The 21,220-nt window shown below is 27.1% G+C and overlaps 2 protein-coding genes across 4 annotated transcripts in view; both read left to right on the top strand.

Moving 5' to 3' along the window:
• The window catches only part of LOC114941324 (1-acylglycerol-3-phosphate O-acyltransferase Pnpla3-like), a 33,594-nt gene extending 25,604 nt beyond the window's left edge, over positions 1-7,990 (top strand). The window contains exons 6-13 of one of the 2 annotated variants that reach the window (XM_029316272.2): positions 533-709; positions 1,166-1,341; positions 1,960-2,067; positions 3,037-3,194; positions 3,979-4,066; positions 4,143-4,242; positions 4,370-4,568; positions 5,487-7,990. In XM_029316272.2, the coding sequence (XP_029172105.2) occupies positions 533-709; positions 1,166-1,341; positions 1,960-2,067; positions 3,037-3,194; positions 3,979-4,066; positions 4,143-4,242; positions 4,370-4,568; positions 5,487-5,692 (1,212 nt within the window). In that variant the 3' untranslated portion in view covers positions 5,693-7,990. The remainder of the gene's footprint in view (positions 1-532; positions 710-1,165; positions 1,342-1,959; positions 2,068-3,036; positions 3,195-3,978; positions 4,067-4,142; positions 4,243-4,369; positions 4,569-5,486) is intronic. The other variant, XM_085479925.1, reaches the window with a different exon arrangement.
• A 1,824-nt stretch (positions 7,991-9,814) lies between these two features.
• LOC114941329 (patatin-like phospholipase domain-containing protein 2) lies at positions 9,815-20,614 on the top strand. Of its 2 annotated transcripts, XM_029316282.2 has the most exons (7): positions 9,818-10,273; positions 10,408-10,666; positions 14,122-14,234; positions 18,151-18,270; positions 18,681-18,869; positions 19,407-19,490; positions 20,323-20,614. In XM_029316282.2, exons 2-7 carry the CDS (start codon positions 10,510-10,512, stop codon positions 20,395-20,397), a joined length of 738 nt encoding a protein of 245 aa, XP_029172115.1. In that variant the 5' UTR covers positions 9,818-10,273; positions 10,408-10,509; the 3' UTR covers positions 20,398-20,614. The 2 variants fall into 2 exon arrangements, with proteins under 2 accessions (XP_029172118.1, XP_029172115.1); XM_029316285.2 differs by lacking the exon at positions 19,407-19,490 and having other exon boundaries at positions 9,815-10,273.
• The last annotated feature ends 606 nt before the right edge of the window (positions 20,615-21,220 follow it).

Below are 21,220 nucleotides of genomic sequence, written 5' to 3'. Positions count from 1 at the left end.
ACTGTTATCTAAATAAAATTATATAGATGATTATCTAGATGGTATCATCTTATATGTATTATTTATATTTGCACCTTAGATGAAAAAATATTATCTTTACTAAATTATCTAGAATAATTTTTGAATTTTGGTTTAGAATCGTAGTAAATAAAATTCTTAAATAATTAAACTTAAGCAGTAAGCGATAAAAATATATAAATAAAAATATGAATACATATATTTTTATATCCCTTTTATAATTCACATTTGTTTATAACTGTGTTTACATAAGCAATCTTTAAAAAAATATTATCTGAAAATGATCTAGATAAATCGCTATATAATTTTATTTTTTCTAGATATATTTAAAACAAAATCATTTTCATCTCTAAGATAAATTTACATTTTTTATATATTTTATTTTATTTTATATTTTTATCTCATCTTTATCTAGCTAATTTTAAGATCATCTAAGCACAATACTGCTCCTTTTTGATATTGATACAATTATCTTAAATGTGATGTAATTTTGTATTTTTTTTAAATTTTATAGACTCTCTCCAGTATGTGTAAACAAGGATTCGACGATGCGTTGAGATTTTTACATCGTAACAATATGCTAAACTGCACGAGGTGTCTCGCAGTACAATCGACGTATGTAGTTCAGGAAACAATCGACGATAGCATGGAATACGATCCGGAATGTGTAGAATGTAAGATGCATAGACAGGTAAGATTCGCGATGTATTGTAATAATATTTTTCCTTAATCAATAATATTATATTCATTCTGCATACGCATTATTTATATCGAAATTTAAATTCAATTTTACATATATATTAATTAGCGATGGAATTAAAACACCTGATTCTTCGCTGATGTGATATTGGAATTGTGACGTCAGAAGCGAGAAAATACACGCTAAAAATTCTTAGATGCCATTTCAAAATATCTGTTTATTTAAAAATAGCATTCAAGAATTTTCAGCATATGCTTTTTCGCCTCTGACGTTACAATCTAACAACCGCGGTGAGGACTCGGGAGTCTTAAGTTTTTCTTTTCATATTTTGGATATATTTTATTTTTACATTATAACAACATTTTATTTTTACATACACACACACACACTATACCATATATGTATGTATACAAATAAGAGAGTGTATATTATTATTATTTTTTATAGGAAGCATTAGTAGCGAATTTGCCCGAGACTGTCCTGACGATATTCCAAGATGCCATAGACTCCGCCAATAAGGGACTTGTTAATTGGCTGTTTAAACACCGTAGTATGAAACTTTTATCGTTATTGAGTTTGCCCTACACCCTACCGGCAGATGTAATGTACGCCACCATTACAAAGTAAGTACAACTATTTAAATATATGTAAATGCACCGCTTTACAAACGCATACACAAAACAATTTAATTTGAAAATAATGCACATGCTTGTGTAAATTAATATTATATAATATTATATTAATGTGTATTGTATACTAATATTATATATTCATTTGTATTGTAAACTAATATTATATATTAATTTTAGATTTAATGTCTCTAATTATTATTTAGGAAGAGACGTTGCATGTCATCTCTCGTTCAAAAAATATGTTTTAGTGAATTAATATTTGTTTTAAATTAATATTTTTTAATTTTTTATTAGAACATAACAATTTAAATTTCGTATTTTATTCTTTAAAATATTTAAGTGTCATTTTAACATTATGGAATATGATTTATATTAGGCACGCATAATATATGTGAAAATAATATATAAAATGTTGATTGTTGATTTTGACTTAAAAATTCATTGATTTTGATTTTATTTTACTGCATGAGCTACGGAGGGTGTTTTACATACATATGTTTATATATTTTTTTATATATCGTATATTCGATCGAGTAGGGTGTGAAATTTCATTAACTATAATTATATTGCCTGTGATATTGTTTAACATCATGCATGTCGTTTTGGTAGTCTCATTGGTAACAAAGTAGAAACTCGCACTTTGGAATACAAAATAATCGGAAATGTACTTATCCCTCAACGAGCCTTTACTCACCCTAAGCATTTAACATCCTGCCGGTAAGCATGCCAAAAGCTTTTTCATTAAAAAAAGAGCATGTTATTGTCTGAAATTTTATTTTTAATCGTAGATATTTAATATGTATTATTTTGTCCTTATTGTCGATTATTATAGAAATCTTATTTTCGTTTATCCTTCCTAAACAAATAAAAATATATGTAGATAAACATTGAACCAAGTACATAAATAGGAAATTTTCACAGACGGGAAGGGAGAGATTTGCTTTAATAATTAGTAATAATATATTTTAAAATCAGGGTGTTTACTAGAAAAATCAAAGATTGTCAGGGATTTTTTTATCTAAAAAATTCAAGAATTCAATTTAGGGAAATTTTTTTCAAAAATTTATATCAGGTTTTTTTATAGCAAAATTATATTTTTTAGCATAAAAATGATATTTTTTTATAGTAAAGAGATAAGTTAATATTTTTTTTGCTAAATATAATTTTTCTGTATTAAAGTTTTTATTAAAATTTTATGTGTTTTTTCTATTGATAATCTCTTTTTAATACCAATAAGGTCTTGTATAAGTTTCATCAGAATTGTTCAGTTTTTTAAATAATATTTAAATAAACCAGTATTCCTTAAGACGTTTATAATACATTATTTTTTGTTTTATATTTTTATTTTATTTTTTTATATCTATTTTTAGTTCAAATTTAGATATAGTGATATATTTTATTTTATTATTATTGTTCAAATTAATTTTACAATTAATCTATATTAAAATGTTAGAAAAACTGCATTCTGATGACTTTTTTGCAATCATTGGAAAGCGCGTACAATAAAGAAATTTATTTTGAAAAGCCGTAAATATATAATTTTTATTATTTTACCTGGAATTTTTAATGAAAATATCTGGATATTCAGAGAATTCTCAGAATTTTTTTACAAGATTTAAGTAGACATCTTGTAAAACAATTCGCGTGTATAATTAACGAAAAAATGTATCTTTTTTTATTTCTCAGATTCCTTATGAGTGTACCAAAGCTAAAACGTAACATAGTGGAATTAACTAAACTTTTCTTAGAACAATTGAGTATAATGTTTCCAAAGATCAACATCTACATTCAGCCGTTGCCTCAAACTATCAAGTGTCATTTCAACATCGTGGAATATGATTCGAGTAAGTATTATATACACATTATTTAAAAAAAAAATAAGCACCACTTTTTTTATATCTTAAAAATTAAACTATTTTTAAATCACTAAAACTCGGCGAAAAATCGGTGATTTTATAAATTTTTTTATTTTTGCCGAGTTTCAGCGGTTTGAAAATAACTTAATTTTAAGATATGATTTTTTAAATATTATATACAGGGTGTCCCATTTTAATAAATCCACACAAATATCTCTTGAACATTTTAGAGAAAAGTGTGTTAGACAAGAGTAGCAGGATTTCGAAAAGAAAAGAAATTGGCGCTACTGGGTTTTCTAAAAAGAGCGGTTTTCAAGTTCATTTGTTTTTTTTTAATGGAATTAATTTTTAGTATATAAATCGATTCTTCGCAATATTTACTATAAAAAGTTATAAGGCTAAGATAACCATAAAATAAATAATTTACGAGATATTTTATACTTTAGTTTAACATATAATTTTACATAAACTATATATATGAAATATCTCATAAAATATTCATATTTTTTCCTCGACCTTACCTCAATGCTTTTATGCACAAAATAACGAGATAAATAAATTAGTGCAAACATAATTGTTTTTAAGAAAAAGTATAATTTGCAAGTAACTACATAAGTGACTTTCAAATGATCTTAAACATTATCGTTTTCTAGGAAAAACTTAGTAACGTCAACTTCTTTTGTTAATTTGACTTTAAAGTGCAAATAAATTAATTTATTATACATTGATGGTAATTCTCAATCAACTAATCAATATTTTCCAACTTTTTCAGGTGCATATAATGTTCAGGTTATAGATGAAGTGGATACACTGTACAAAAAACAAAAAAATCTGAATTTGACTGTTCAGTACAACGAGAGGTAAATAACAAAGATAATAATTGAAATAATGTATGATGTCATCACACACTGTGTTAACACAATATTCTGCTTTTAGGCAACAACCATGGATAGATCCGAGCAAATCAAGTTGTGTAATAAATATGGGTGACGTTATGCAAAAAACAATGGATAATACTTTCGACAATATTTTCCAAGTAAGCGTTCTTCGATAAAATATGTTATTATATTGAAAATATTAACATTTAAAAAATAAAGATATATTATAAACCTTTAAAAAGATTAAAATTAAAAGATTATATATATAAATCTCTTTTTATATAGACAAGTTCAGAACAAGATGCTGTAATAGCGTATTATTATATGGATGACAACAACAAAGTGCAAGTGACGGAGATCTTCGATGTAACTGATTCAGAATCGCATGCTATGCTTTCCATAGACGAAGTCGATACCAATAAAAGACTCCAGTTTGACGACTGGGATGAACCTGCATGGTTGTCTCAACATACGTTTAACGATGGTAAATTATTTGAATTTTTTTTTATATAATAAAAAACTTACGAGATCGATATACGAATCTATTTGCGAAAATGCAAAATGCCTTTTAAATATCCATTTAAAATAAGAAATAAAAATAGAACTAGTGATAGATAAAAAGGCCAACTTATCGAGCAATTATTAGAGTTGTTCTGTCAAATAAAATTTATTCCATGTATAAACTAAACATAAAACATTATGTGAAAGCTACTCACATAATGTAGCTTTCACATAATGTTTTATGTTTAGTTTATACATGGAATAAATTTTATTTGACAGAACAACTTTAATAATTGCTCGATAAGTTGGCCTTTTTTATCTATCACTAGTTGTATTTACAATATACGAGCGAAACTTTGTATTAATTGATAAGAAATGAAAAATTGGAATTTTTTTAAGTTTCTTAATCAAAACATTTTTTTAAACATGTATATATTTATATCTTTATATTTATATATTTAAATTCTTATTTTTTATTATTTATATGTTTCTCTTACTATTTATTTTTTTTATTTCTTATATTTAAATTCTTTTATTTCTTTTAATATAATTATTATTTAATATTATATTATAAATTAATTTTAATTTCAATTTTCAATCTTTTAATTTCAATTTCAGTTGCAACGTTATTTAATTTTATTTATTTATTTTTAATTTTATTTTTAATTTTAATTTTTATTTGAGAATGATAAAAAACTTCAAATTTTATTTTATTTGATTTGTAACTTTAATTGTAAACTGGAAGCTCATCCAAAGTCGTAAAAAATAGAAATAAATTTTTAAAAAATGGAAGACAGATACAATTGAATTAGTATAGAAAATTCTTGAGTAAAGAAAAAGTGGGAATAAGGAAATTGATTATAACAAAATTGAGTATTAAATGTGTAAATGTTTATTGCAGCGAATGCAGGATCTCTTTATACCGAAGGGGACCAACAAAATATGGAAAATTTGTCAGATCTATCGTTGGAAGATGAGATAATGGATAACGCAAATATATTTTCTGATCCGGAAAGTGAATGGGAAATAGAGAAAGAGCAAGCGGAAATGCCCAAGTCTCCAGACAGCCGTCCGGAAGTAGATCAACCATCCACAAATTTGTTATAAAAATTCCTCTCTAGTAGCCTGTTATTATTATCATATATATAGAATAATAATAATTGAAAGTGCAGGTTTTTTTAAGGCTCCTGAGTTCAACACAGGAGTCTTAAAAACATTACTTTATGGCAACTTATATTATTCTTGCAAGAGGAAAGAATTGCAAGATATAATTGAGATAAAGCTGTTGGATGCGTATAAACACATAGTTGTATAATATTATATACGTGTTAGTAATGTCACCACTTTTAAGTGTAGTTAGAGTATAAGATACAACAGTATTCTATTGTAATTCAAGTTTGTTAACTCGGATTAAAAAAATTTTTTTTTTTTAAATAAACGGTTGCGTAAGTTTTATAAATCTTACATAAAAAGACTGATGTATTGGTGATTAAAGATAGTATACTAAAATCGTCGATATATTTTAACTACGATTTTTTCGAAGAAATTTCGCCCGGAAGCAATTTTTCTTCGACAAATATCGAAGTAATTGTAGAATTTTTGACAATCACGATGAAAGAAAATTGATTTTTGTTAAATTAAGACTAAAATTAAGAGGAGAAAAGAGGTAGAAAATTACATTCCCTAGTGAACTTTAAGACGTAATGTTTTTATATAATGATCCCTCTTTATAATAACTGATTGTTCTTGATTCTAAGGAAAGATTTTCTTTTATTTAGTTTGTAATTAAAAGCATATTTGATGATATGTTATATATGTATTACTTTCAAATTTTTGTCATGTTAAAGAAGTAACAAATATTTGAAAAACTTAAACTTTTGACACTATAAAACTAGCTATTTTTTTCTAGACAATTATAAGTTTTATCTACAATTCATATACAATATTCAGTTAGTTATTAATTTTATACTCGTTTGAATACGTTTCTTTTAAGAAACATGTTTAAAACTTTATGCTATAATTCTTATATATTATCAAAGTAAACACGTTTATTTTGATAAATACTATCCTTAAAAAATTGTTAGTAATTTTTTTATATCGTGAATAATTTGCAACAATATCTTTTTGTTGTATAATTTTGCTACTATTTATGAAACTTTCAAAATATGCATCTGGATTGTAATAATAATTGGAACATAACATTTTAGGATGTTTTAGGATATATTTTAGAATATAGTTTAGTTTTTTTTAGGATATGATTAGAATATATTCTGTACTTTTGTCATACTCTATTATGATTTTCTTAATAGGATTAATTATTATGAAATTTCTTATTTTATATTTTTCTCTTAGAATTAATAGTAATAATTATTATAAAACAATTTTATTATTCTTCAGAATAGTTGAAGAATATTTAAAGTTACAAATTATTTATAGTGAATTACAGGAAAACAAAATTTTGTGATTACATAATGGCTGGGTCTGAATATGTTAAAGCTGTTGTATACAATATATTTTTTATATTATATACTAGTTACAGAATATAATTTAGTAATTATTGTTCACATTACCAGTTTAATTTTTAATTGTGATATATTAATGATATTTTATATATATTTAAATATTAAGAATATGATTGTGATTTATTATTTTTAGTCATTTCGCTTTTATAAGAATATTGGGGAATGCATAATGAATGGAAAAACTTGTCTCTTTTCCTTTTGGGAATAATTTTATTAGAAATAGTAAAGAATATTCGAAATATTCGAAAAAGGAAAAAGAGTCGTCAAATGTTCCTATTGCTTTTATTCGAATAAAGTATTTTTTTAAATAAAGTACTTTTATCCGAATAAGATATTAATATATTTTTTATTTTGCATGACGATACCTCTATATTCTTTTTACGACATAAAATTATCCTAAGTGCAAATATATTTTTTAGACATTAATTTAAAATAATAATAAAATTTAATACGAGGTTGTCCCTTAATATGTCTTAGCACTGTCTAAGCAAATTTCGTGGCTCACAGCGAGTTTGATCGTTCTTAGTTATTATTTCATTTGGTTGAGCCGTCTTTTAACGATATTTAATGTTATAAAATTTAATATTTTTTTAATTAAATTTTTAATTTATATACATGTATATATATCGCAAAAGTTGGATTAAATATGATTTGATCACAAGTATAGTTTTTCTGTTTGTTAATTTACAGAAGATTTAGATGAAGAAGTATTGTAAAATAATGTCGATTTTTGTACAAAATTTTTTTAGTAACTAATATAAAACCTTTATGAATAAAATCTTATATCATTATTGATGATGTGAATGTCGGTACGGGTATTTTATTTGTGTATTTTATCTATAATCTATACATAGAATAAGCAAAATAAATACAAACAAAACAAGACTGTAATAAAATTAATTATCATCAATTAATCTATCTTTATCTAAAAATGGCACGCAAAAATTTTCAGCGTGTATTTTATCGCCTCTGATGTCGGCAGCCAGGAGTTTAGGAGCCTTAATAAAATAAAATAATAATAAATAATTAATAATAATAAAATTAATTCTGTTTTGTATAATGGTAAATGTGAAAACGCTATATATATAACTGTAGAAAGATAATAAGTTATTTAAAGGATTTTTTTTTATTTATCATGAATGATGTAGAAATACATGAAAAGTTTATTAAAAATTGGAGATGATTATTTTATAAGTATAATAAATAATATAATTTTTTATATATTTTTTGCTACAAACTATACTTTTTTTGTTATTTGTTATATTTTATATAAATTTAAAGAAATTAAATAAAATATTAAATTTAAAAATTTTTAAGTTAAGTATGTTATTTTTTTAAAATTTAAAATAAATAATATTTTAACACATTTTTAAATTAAAAATTAACTTTTGATTTAACTTAATTTTTGATTTAACATTAACTCAACTTTAACTGAGTTATTTTTTTGTTTATGCAACTTTTAACGTAACTAAATTAATTTTTTAAGCCATTAACTTTAACTTAATTTGAAAAAAGAATTTACTTTTTAACAAATTAACTATATACTCAACCCTAATTATTTTTAATCCAGTAATTTTCAGTTTGCAAGAAAAATTGCATTTGATAGGGTAATAAAATTATTTTAAATATAAAACAATTTTTTGAAAAGTTTTTTATTAATCGCAAAATCCATAAAAATATAGACATTTTACATTTTTGTATTTTTTGTACTTTTATTTCAAATAAATCTATTTCAAAGAATGCACAAAAGTAATACATATATCAGGGTTGGGTGAGTTAATAACTTGTTATAAATTAACAAGTTAAGTTAAAGTTATAGTTGCTTATAACATTAATAATCTAAAAAGTTAATTTTTAAAAACATTATTTATATTAAATTAAAATGTTATTGTTTGTTAATTATTTTAAAATTTATGACAAATGACAAAGAAATTTTGATTTTTATATAGAATTATGTTTTTTGGTAATTACGATTGATAACAAATAAACATAAAAATTAATAATATTTCAAATTAAAAATAATACGTTTATAATTCCATAAAAAAACAATAATGATATTCACAGATAAAAAAAAAGTTTAACTTGGGAAAAAAGTTAATAAGTATAAGGTCAAAAATAACTATAGTTGAAGTTAAAAATTAATACATTTTAAATTAACTAAGCTAAGTTAAAGGTTATTAACTTTTTAACTTTTAATTAATTAATTCTCTCTCTCTTTCTCTGTCTCTCTCTTTCTCAATATCCTACGAAGTGCAGAATAGTCAGTTTATATACATATTATATATATATATATATATATAATATGTATATAAACTGACTATTCTGCACTTCGTAGGATATTGAGAAAGAGAGAGACAGAGAGAGAGATAGATATCGTTTTGTGATTATACTCGAGTTTTGTATACGCAAAACTCATGATAAAATAAGATGGAGGACAAAGTTAACACAAGCAACGAGGTTTCGTCGGACATCGGATATATATATATATATATATATATATATATATATATAATATTAAAAAGGAAAACATTTAATTTGACAGAAACAATATCTTATATTTACTATATGTAAGCGAAATAATAGTATTAATTACGATAATGAGACTCGCGCTTATCTTAATTTTTTAATCATTTCACTGCTCCCTCTCCGTTCAAGATCCTAATAAGAGGTTACGAAGAACTTTATTACGAATGACTGTTGCTCTCGCACGTTAAGAGCACATGATCGCCTATCATAGCACGTGCATATATATATTTGCATTTCAAAAGTGTCATTCGCATTCGAGTGATGTACCGTACATAAAAGGCTGTCCGCTTTTGTCAAGATCAGTTTCCGAAACGTAGATCTTATTTAAAAAGATAAGCAATGGATACGACGCACCTTACGTTTTATTATAAGAATAGAGATCGAGATACAAAAAAATAGCAAAGTCAAATATGTTGATATATGTATATAGAAATGATAATAAAACATTACTGAAATTCATATATTTCAGCAATGTCATTTTCGACGGACAATCTTTTAGTCAGCGAATGTAGCTTCTAGAGTGAACTAGTACCTGGGGAAGAGACAGAGAGCACTCTTCGAGAAGGTGCTGTGCTCTCCTCTGACGCGCTTCGAAGAAGAAAGCGCGCGAAAGTGACAAGTGACAGCTAACAGCTGACAGGTGACAGATGATCATCCTCTCCCGCGGATTCGTCCCTAGTGAATTTTAGCTGTTTCGAATTTGTGACATAATTCGCGATAATCTCGTTCTAAAAATAAATTATTATTATATTATTATTATTATTTTTTTTTTAGAATAATAAGATACTTCGCGAAAAGGAGGTAAGAGAAAAAAGTAAACAACTACAAAAGCGAAAGAAACAGCATTATCCGTTATTGCGACTAAATAATGACAGGATGAATTTTTCGTTCGCCGGTGGCGGCTTCCTGGGCATCTATCATGTCGGGGTGGCGATCGGTTTAAAAAAACACGTGCCGCATTTGTTGAATAAAATAAGCGGCGCGTCCGCAGGTGCTATAGCCGCATGTTGCTTGCTTTGCGATGCATCCCTCGGTAAGTTACATCTGCTTTTGAGTTAGAAAAATTGAAAAAATAGAAATTATATTTTTCGGTAAAACTTAGACAAATCGAATGTATAGAAATTATCATTTAAAATAAGAAAGCTACTATACATGATAAAAGCGGGAAAATCGGAGCTGTCGGTAATATTTTTTAAGCAATTGAAAAATCTTGAAAAATCTGAAGGAATTTTATTGACATTCAGAAAATATTCTCAAAAATTGTGTCTGATAATTTTATTCTTACCCTTAGCATTTGAAAAAGATATGTCCGACATCTTTACACTTTTTAAATTTTTATTAAAATTTCATTGATTGTGATTTTTTTTATTGGCGATCTTTTTTTTAGTATTAAAATCGTGTATAAGTTTCTTAAAAAATGGTTTAATTTTTAAATAATATTTAAACAAATTTCGTACTCCTTATAACACGTTTATAATAAATTATTTTTGTTTTATCTTTTATAATTTTATTTTTGCAAATATATTTAACATTTAGATACAGTGATATTTTGAACTTGTATTGTTATCGTCCAAATTAATTGTACGATTAACAAATCAATATTAAATGCTAAAAAAGCATTTCTATAGCTGCATTCTTGGTAATTTTTTTTACAATTGTACACACGAATAAAAAGAATTCAAAAGTGCGTACAATGAAAAGAACTTATTTTAAGAAGCTACAAATAAATGAAAAATACTTGGGATGGGAGATGAAAGAATTCTCACGGAATTTTTTTACATGATTTGTGTGTGCGTGCGTGCGTGTGTGTGAATAGACATTTCCTCATCTAATTATCATTAAAATTATTTCGGTAAGAAGATTGAATAAATATAGACATCTTCAACTACTTAATATGTAATATAACTGCAGCATAATTTTTAATTAAAATTAATGAATTTTATTTTTTTCATATTTATACAGTCATTTTTTATGTTAAATAATTTGCATCACTAAGATAATAAAACAGAGTTTATTTCGTATAAGCATGCTCATAATTGCCTCCTTGCTGCATTAATAAATCTCTTTTAAGTTATAAATAATTTATGCAGCAAATTATAACTATGCTGACTAAAAATAATTTCATTATTTCCGTGTGTCTATTATACTCACTTCGATCTCGTATTTCTTTTCTTTTTTTTTTAACTACAAGTTATATTAAGGTTTCTCTTCAATAGAAAAAATTATCATTTGAAATTTTTCTAACTCGTCTTTATAGCGCTTATCGGTTTAAACTGATAACATTATCTTCATATATGTTACATTACATGTCATACATATAGTACATGATCATTTTTCCTATTACGTTAAAAAAAAGGGGGTAAAGTATTTTTTCTTTTCGAAGAAACAGTTTCATATAATCATGAGACAGATTTCCGAAATGTTACATATGAAACATTAAGATAAAGGCATAAATATGTAGTGGGATTGTTTTCTAATTATCTTCTTCTGATTTTCTAATAATATATTATTTAATAAATAATATTAATTATATATATATATATATATATATATATATATATAATATATATTATTTTCTAATTGTCAACAAATGTTTTCGGGGTCATCAAACTTGAATTTCGTGTATTTATGTTTCTCTTATTGTATAACTTTTATTTAGTGTCTGTTTTATTTAATCTTTTGACGTACGTCTTACTGACTTTCATTGTTATTAGATAGTCTGTTTAAATTTATTGATTCAACAGATTTTTAATTTGTTGTTCAAATAATTATTTTTATTCATTTGACTACATTTCCTTAACGTTAATAATAGGGATTTTTACCTGTATTGAAAAAAAAAAGATTTGTTAGTTTGACTAAACCTTTCAATTACTATTTCGTTAATTGAGCATATATTAGTATTTAAGTTAAATATACATGTTAGATTTAATATATTACATTTAATTTAAATATTTTTCTGTTTATTTAACAAAATAATATTTAGTCAAGTTAACAAATTTTTTTTCAGTGTGCATTTTGGAAAGATAACTTTGTATTAAAGTCATGTTTCCTGTTACATATACATATATGTTTATTTATACATTTGTGTATTTTTTATTATATTCTGCACTTGTAATTATTGAAAAGGATCCAAAGAGGATCGAAAAGTTTGGTCTATCATTTGTTTAAAGTTTAAATGTACTAAATATTGTTTCACGTATTAATTTTATCGCGTCTAAGCTCAAATTGGCCTTTTCAATCCATTTTAATTTTTAATTTTTTAAATTATTTTTTATAATTATTTTTTGAAACATTGAGATTGCAGGAGTTTAAATTTTAATTTGCGCCCTTATTTTATGGGAAAAAATGTATAGTATAAAATTTTATTTGCTTCTGTTTTAATTTTATTAAAATTTAAAATATTTTAATATGAGAAAAATTTAGAATTAGAGATTAAATCATAGAGTTTTATCGGATTTATATTTTTCGATTTTTTGTAATCTTAATAAAACTGCAACCATATATTTTGGACATTAAATTAAATATATATATATATATATATATATATATATATATATATATATATACATATATATATGCATATATACATATTTTAACAATATTTAGTCAGAATTTTTTATGAATATTACAAAATATAGGAAGTCTCTATATGTATCTATTATATACATAAATGTGTTTCTAATAATACAACAATAGTTTTATAATTATATGTAAAACTGTTATGTTCTAAACTGATATAAATATAATTATAGATATATATAGATATAATTATATGTAATTAGATATAATAATTTCATATAATATCTTCGATATGTTAAATTGTGAACAATTTTTTCACTTATTAAAAAAATATAAATTATTCACAAAAAAGGAAGAGAGAAAAATAGGCTCTCTTAAATAAAATATGTATAAAAACAAATATCTATAAAGGCAAATTAAGAGTGCACGGTAATAAAAGTGCACAAAGAATTTTTTTTTAAATTTAAAGAAACCAATAAAAAGTGTTTTATTCAATCCTTTCGTTTGGGTCTTTATATCGGATCATCTTCAGGAATATACAGAGTGTCACTTAATTGGCGCCCAATATTTATATGGTAATATTCCTCGTGGAAAACTGAGTCGAAAAGTCCTGTACCATTTTTTTCTGTAAGGCATAATAAAGTAGTAATTATTCAGTAACGTATTATACGTTACTGAATAATTACTACTTTATTATGCCTTACAGAAAAAAATGGTACAGGACTTTTCGACTCACAATCAGTTTTCCACAAGGAATATTGCTATATAAATATTGGGCGCCAATATTTAAGTGACACCCTGTATATAGTTAGTGTTAGTGCATTAGTGAAATTTAAATTAGTGAAATAAAAATTATTCACAATTGAATGCCAATTGTGTCACTTAATATAATATCAATATGATTCGTGAATATTCTAACAATCTCAATTATAAAATAATGACGATTTAATATCTTCTTTTTCGTTTCAGAAGATACCATGAACGGTGTATTACATATAGCACGTGAAGCGCAAAAACATCTACTAGGAGCATTCACTCCACATTTCGATTTGCAACTCGTTTTGTTGGAAACCGTGGAAAAGGTGGGTAGTAAAAAAATTGAAATAGTATCTTATGTAGCAATCGCGGAAAACAACGAACTACGTCTTTCAAACAACAAAGGCTTATGATGCAATGACACGAGTACGAGTGCTGTAACCACACAAGTACAAGTGTGAATGCATCATAAGCCTTCGGCTTATGCGGCAACTTCACGCGCGATGTGTTCGTTGTCCTGCGCACATGCCACATATAATATTTTTTGTGCAACAGGTGCGCGAAAGTCGCCCTTTCCGCACATGATGGGATTTTAGGAAGGGCTCCTTTTCCACGCACCGGTCACACAAAATATCGTGACCGACATGTGCGGTTCGCAAATCGGCGAGAGAGCTCGGCTTCGCCTCGTGCGCCAAACTTTACGATTTCCCGCACTTGTTAGTTAATATACTATTGTAATGCCTATCGCGAAAGTTCGATTTGAGAATAAAGAATTAATTGAAATTAAATTCAAATATATTATTAAGATATTTTTCGAAAATAAGGTTGTATTTTTCTGATACTCTCCATTCCATAAATTTTTCATAAATTCTCATGTATTTATCTCTCGATTTCTTCGGTAATAAAGTCTTCATAGCAGATTTAGCTGCTTCTATATATAAGTTCTAACGGCGTGAACCGTCTTGAACATTCGTTTCTTTTATCCATTTTATCATTCTTAAATAATGAAGATTATAACGAATTGACGCTTTGTCTCGCGTAAATGTTGTTATGTTCAAGTTTGTTATGTCAATCGAGAAATGACAAAACAAAAACTATCAACCAATTAATTATTAAGGGGATCTCTCAGCAAATGACGAACTCCGACAATAAATAGCAATACACATATCCAAAACATATGCACGTATACACAACGCACGCACACACACATACGTACGAATTTTTTCATACAAAGTGGATATGTTTTATAGTACTGTTATCCTCTAAACGTAGATTAGAAGTCTAATAAAAATTTGTAATTAGAAATACGAGTCATACGTATGTGTATACGTCCATATGTTTTGGAAATGTGTGCTGCTATTATTTTGTCGGAGTTCGTCATTTGCTGAGGGATCCCCTTAAGAGGATGCTGGAGTGACTTGAGAAGTCAGTTGTTTTTTCTTTATCGACAAAATATGAGGTTAAATAAACTATAAATCTATTTTATTGGCTATACGGATTGTTTTTTACCTAAAATTAGAACTTTGGGCGAGCGTGTGTAGCTTAGTTCGTTAATTATTGCTCTATCAATATCGCGAATCGGGAGAGGATCGTTAAGACGGAATAGTTAATAGGTGTTATAATTATATTGTCTTTTACTGCGTTTATTCGGATTATTAAATACAGACTTTTACTCTCCACCGAGGAAAACCGTGTATCGCGAGCGCGAGTCAAAATCTATCTGCCCTTCGAGGCCGCGTATCGTCTTGCTTCTCTCGATTTTTCCACGACCTTATTTTTATTTTTAGGTGATTAGTCTATCCATTATTTTGAAGACTTTCGCTTTTTATTCTATTCGGAAATCATAATCTACCTTCGTCATGCTAGACGCTTATTTATTTATTTATTATTTTGTGTCACCGGTCGCGATATCCTTAACACTCGTCGCTTGTCATATATTTTTATTTCGTGTACATTTTTTATTTTTTATATATTTTAATATTCTTGTGGCATTTATCGCCACAGTACCCCCCTTCTAGTGGTTTTCTAATTTTTACCGCGTGTTGATGCACAATTATTTAATCACCGCCTATTCGTCGATTCGAGTCGTCATTAGTCACCGCGTCAATGTAAAATCTCGCGTGGAGAGATAATAAAAAAATAAATAAATAAATAACAATATAAATTAAAAAATTTTGTCCGACACGCCGCGTTACATCGCATATCGGTCCGGAAATCGGACCCTTCGACCGCTCCTTGTTCGTGTCTCTCGTCCTTCCTTTGCTGGCTGCGCCTTATTCGACTGCTCCGGGTCCAGTCTCATTTCTTTGTCTCCAGGAGTCCTTGCCGTCGGCGACGTTTCGTTAGCCTGTTTTTCTGAAATCAAATATGCTGGTTTTAAACGGTCGATGGATATTGTTTGCTCTTTGCCGTGCATGCGCACGACAAAGGTTTTTTCGCCGCGTCGAACCACCGTGTAGGGCCCATCGTATGGCATCTGCAACTGTGTTTTCGGCCCGTCGTGCCGAACAAACACACTCTCCGTGGTTCCCAGCTGCTTGAATACGAACGGGCGTCGTTCTCCGTGCTGCGTGATCTCGATCGGCCGGACCTCCTCGAAATGACGTCGCAACTCCTTCACGAAATTGCCGGCGTCTCTCTCCTCGCCGGGCTGCTTATTCAAAAATTGTCCTGGCAGTCTGAGCGTCTCTCCATATACCAGCTCGGCCGCCGTCGCCTTCAGATCGTCCTTCCACGCCGCGTATCGTCTTGCTTCTCTCGATTTTTCCACGACCTTATTTTTATTTTTAGGTGATTAGTCTATCCATTATTTTGAAGACTTTCGCTTTTTATTCAATTCGGAAATCATAATCTACCTTCGTCATGCTAGACGCTTATTTATTTATTTATTATTTTGTGTCACCGGTCGCGATATCCTTAACACTCGTCGCTTGTCATATATTTTTATTTCGTGTACATTTTTTATTTTTTATATATTTTAATATTCTTGTGGCATTTATCGCCACAGAACGCTTCGCCCTTTGTTAATATTAATACTTTAATTTGTACAGGCAAAAGATCAATCTGTATAGTCTCATTTCTTGATTACAGAATAAGAATTCATAAATCTGTAATCAAGAAATATGAAACAGATTGATAAATCTTTCTCCTGTACAGATTAAAGTATTAATATTAACAAAGGGCGAAGCGTTCTGATTTTAGGTAAAAAACAATCCGTATAGCCAATAAATAGATTTATAATTTATTTAATCTCATATTTTGTCGATAAGAAAGAAAAAAACAACTGACTTCTCAAGTCACTCCAGCATCCCCTTAAGAAAAAATGTTTGTTCTGCACTAGTGCGGTAAAATAAATCATAAAAGGTGCTTTTCTCGCATTAGTGCGGTAAAGTAAAGGCATACATTGAATCGTTGAGAAATATAAGCCATTTTCCGCACACTAAACAGCAATCGAAAATCGAACTTTTGCGACAGGCATTGCAAAAATAATATATACTTATTGCAAATAGTTAAATCTCACAGCTGTTTCTTAGCGGAATTTTCTACTCAAATTTTGTAATAGTATATTGTGTATCAAGTGCGGAAAGTTGACAATTGGTCACGAGTGTGGGGGATGGATGCACGAGCCGAAGGCGAGTGCGACCACCCCACACGAGTGAACAATTGTCAATCCGCACGTGATACACATACTATTTTGTATTACAAGTGCAGGCAAAGTGGCTTTGTGCGCGAGGTGGCCGATCGCACGCCGCCATCTTGCGGCGGCACGGTGCGGGAATAGCCGTGGGCAATGACTTTGAACGCGCCTCAGCTGTAGGCAATGGCTTTGAATGCGGCTTATTCACTCACCGCGTCGCCGCTAGATGGCGTGGGAAATCGGCCGCTTTCCGCACAGAAAACACGCACACAAAGTGCCACTTTGCCTGCACCTGTAATACAAAAAAATTCTTAGATGCTATTTTGGAATTTTTTAGTTAAAATTTAGCAAAATAAATTTTTCAATTATTATTATTAATATATGCATTCTGATAATTTTGCTATTTCTGAAAAAAAACAATACTCGAAATTTCTAATAAATTGAGAGATAAAAATTAAAAACGAGAAAAGTCAAATGCAGATTTTTTTCTTTCAAAATGTTATATATCGATAATATACTATTTATTTTTAAATCAGATTATTGAAAATCTGTTTTATTATCACAATGTAATGCAAAATAAATGCAAAATTTTGTTGTTATTCTAGCTTCTGCCGGATGATGCTCACATTCGTGTAAATGGTAAACTACATATTTCTTTGACTAGAGTACATGATAGGAAGAATGTCATTATCTCACAATTCGATTCAAGAGAGGATTTATTACAAGTAAGAAAATTTAGTTTTGTATCACTTATATAAATTGCGATATTATTATCTCTATAATCAAAGATAAAAATTGGCATATTAGATTAATGCAAAAATGCATCATTTTTGTTCAAATTAAAATGAAATGTTACTATATAATAGCAAAAGTGAAAGGTAAATCTATTTAAAAAAAACTTTATAGGTGCAAATTGATTTTTTTTAAATATAAATTGTAACTATTTTTTATATCAAGATCATCATATTCAAAATTTTTGCAACATTTTATCTCTCATTATTCGAGAAAAATTTTATCATAATTATTAATCGATTTTTTTAAATTGAATTTACTGTAACAATCTTTTCTCTTAAAAAGACTGTTTATATCTAAAATTTTAGTACTATTTTATATACTAAAATATTTTTTTATACAGGCTCTACTAGCTGCTTCGTTTGTACCAGTGTTTTCTGGTTACCTGCCACCAAAATATCACGGCATCAGGTACATGGACGGTGGTTTCAGTGATAATCTTCCCATGTTCGATGAAGATACAATTACTGTAGCTCCATTTTGCGGAGAGAGCGATATTTGCCCTAGAGACTCCTCGCTTCACCCTTTTCACGTACGTTTATTCCTCGTGTCTTTCGTGGATATAATTACATGGCTATATTTTTTTGCAGGGTTGAGTAAGTTAATTATTTTTTTAAACTCAATTAAGTTAGCTCATAAAATTAATTTTATTAAATTAAAAGTTGCATGAACAAAAAATCAAGTTAAAAGTTATTAACTTTTTAACTTTTTTCTAACTTTTAACTAATATTACCCAACCCTGTTTTTTTGCTAAAAAATTAAAAATTTTAATAATAGTACGTATAAATTAAATTTATGAACGTACGCCTACTGATAGCTCAAAATAGCAAGAGTGAAAGGTACATCTATTTAAAGAAAACTGTATAGGTGCAAATTGATTTTTTTTTAAATTGTAATAATCTTTTATATCAAGAAGACCATCATATTTAAAATTTTTGCAACATTTTATGTATCAGTATGCCTACTGATAATTTTTAATTTAAAAATTTTTTAATTTAAAGTTTGTAATTTAAAAATTTTTTGTATTTATCACTCATTTATGTTATTAATGCATCTGTATATTTTGCAGTTCAATGTTACAAATATGAGTGTAGAACTTTCTGCGCAAAATGCATATAGAATCATTCGGGCATTTTTGCCGCCTAAAATAGAGGTAAATAAAAAAAAAATTAGTTATATACAGGGTGTCCTAGAATTGATAGTAGAAAAAATAGATATATTCTACAAGTCAAAAGAAGGTAAACTTGTCCTATTAACATATGTCTGGAACCGCACCCCCTCTGAGCTACACCCCTCCAAAGTTTTCTAAACAAAAACTTGAATTTTCCGTATATTGTCTAAACTGGGACGTAAAATTTTATATTGGTACATACATATTTTCTTGTGCGTTTTATTCATTTTTATTGTCAAAAATTGAGCGGATAATGCTCTGTGCGCGAACTACATTTATTGTTAGGTCGATTATCTCAAAAACAATTTGTCGTATAAAAAAATCAGAGTCAAAAAATGCTTATTTTTGTATTTTCCGCCATAAACTGTTAACGTATTTCAAATTTATTGTATCCACACATAAGTTTTATCATATTGAAATGTAGCATCCCCCTCAAAACCCTCTTCGAAATTTTATAGACAATTTTTGACAACAAAAATGAATAAAATGCACAAGGAAATATGTATGTACTAATTATCATAAAATTCTAAGTCCAAGTTTAGACAATATACCGAAAATTCGAGTTTTTTGGGAAAACTTTGAAGGGGTATAGCTCAGAGGAAGTGCGTTTCCGAACATATGTTTATAGGACAATTTTACTTTCTTTTGACTTGTAGAATATACCTATTTTTTTCTATTATCAATTCTGGGACATATATGTGTATATATATATATATATATATATATATATTTTTTTTTTTTGTTAATACGATGTAAAAATGTCTGAATTATGTGTAACAGAAGTATAATTTTAAACTTTACTTTTTAATTATAGATGCTCACGAAAATTGGTTGGCAAGGACGCGATGATGCACTACAGTTCCTGCGTCGTAGAAATTTATTAAAATGAATCGATATATTTACTCTCACATAAACAATATAGAGTACATTGTAACTGATAATGGAATATGACGCGAAATAATAATGATAAGTTACTGGAGACATATAAGTAGTTTCGCGAAAGAATATTTTCTTTTGAAATATTAAAAAAATTTTTATAATAAAATAAATTTTAATTAAAAAAAATTTTTCGCATGTATAATTAAATAAAATATAATACTCTCTGATGTGTCGATGTCGCTTTTATGAAACGATATCATACTCTCGTTTCCTTCTCAATAGATAAATTAAGAATATTATTGATAATAATTTATTTTTTAATCACAAATATAAAAAGAGAATAATAGATCAATAAAAATACCTGGATTATTTATTACATTGTAATATAAAATATAACGTATATATAAGTGAGTATGTACAATAAATGAGTCCTTTCTAAACTAATTTAATGTTTAAAGCAAGATTGTGCCAGAAATAATTTTATTGTACATTGATGGCGAGTGATTGTCTGATAACAATATCAAGTATATATATAAATAGAATATTGTAAGATATTTTACTATATTATTATTTCGATTAATTTTTTGTTTGCAAGAAAATGCATTTGATGGAACAATTAAAAGCATTTAAATGAAAAATAATAAAATTATTGATAAAAAAGTGTATTTCAACTGCAAAATACAAAATAAGCATTTTTTATTTTAAAAGCTTCTATTTTAAATAATGCACAAAATAATATATTATAACGGAAAAATTCAATTGGTAGAAGCACAATCTTAAATTTACTATATATTTGAGTAAAATATATTGTAGTATTACGATATTGAAATGTG

The sequence above is a fragment of the Nylanderia fulva genome, unplaced genomic scaffold (genome assembly GCF_048542155.1).
Source record: "Nylanderia fulva isolate GAGA-0341 unplaced genomic scaffold, ASM4854215v1 Scaffold133, whole genome shotgun sequence".
NCBI lineage: Eukaryota > Metazoa > Arthropoda > Insecta > Hymenoptera > Formicidae > Nylanderia > Nylanderia fulva.
Note: the sequence above shows the minus strand (reverse complement) of the source record. Positions and strands in the feature narration are given on the sequence as shown.

Excerpts from the sequence above, each read along its gene's own strand:
- LOC114941329 (XM_029316282.2), top strand. The coding sequence starts at position 10,510 with ATGAATTTTTCGTTCGCCGGTGGCGGCTTCCTGGGCATCTATCATGTC. Across the intron at positions 10,667-14,121 it reads GCTTTGCGATGCATCCCTCG|AAGATACCATGAACGGTGTA; the intron begins GTAAGTTACATC and ends TTTTCGTTTCAG. Across the intron at positions 18,271-18,680 it reads CAAGAGAGGATTTATTACAA|GCTCTACTAGCTGCTTCGTT; the intron begins GTAAGAAAATTT and ends TTTTTTATACAG.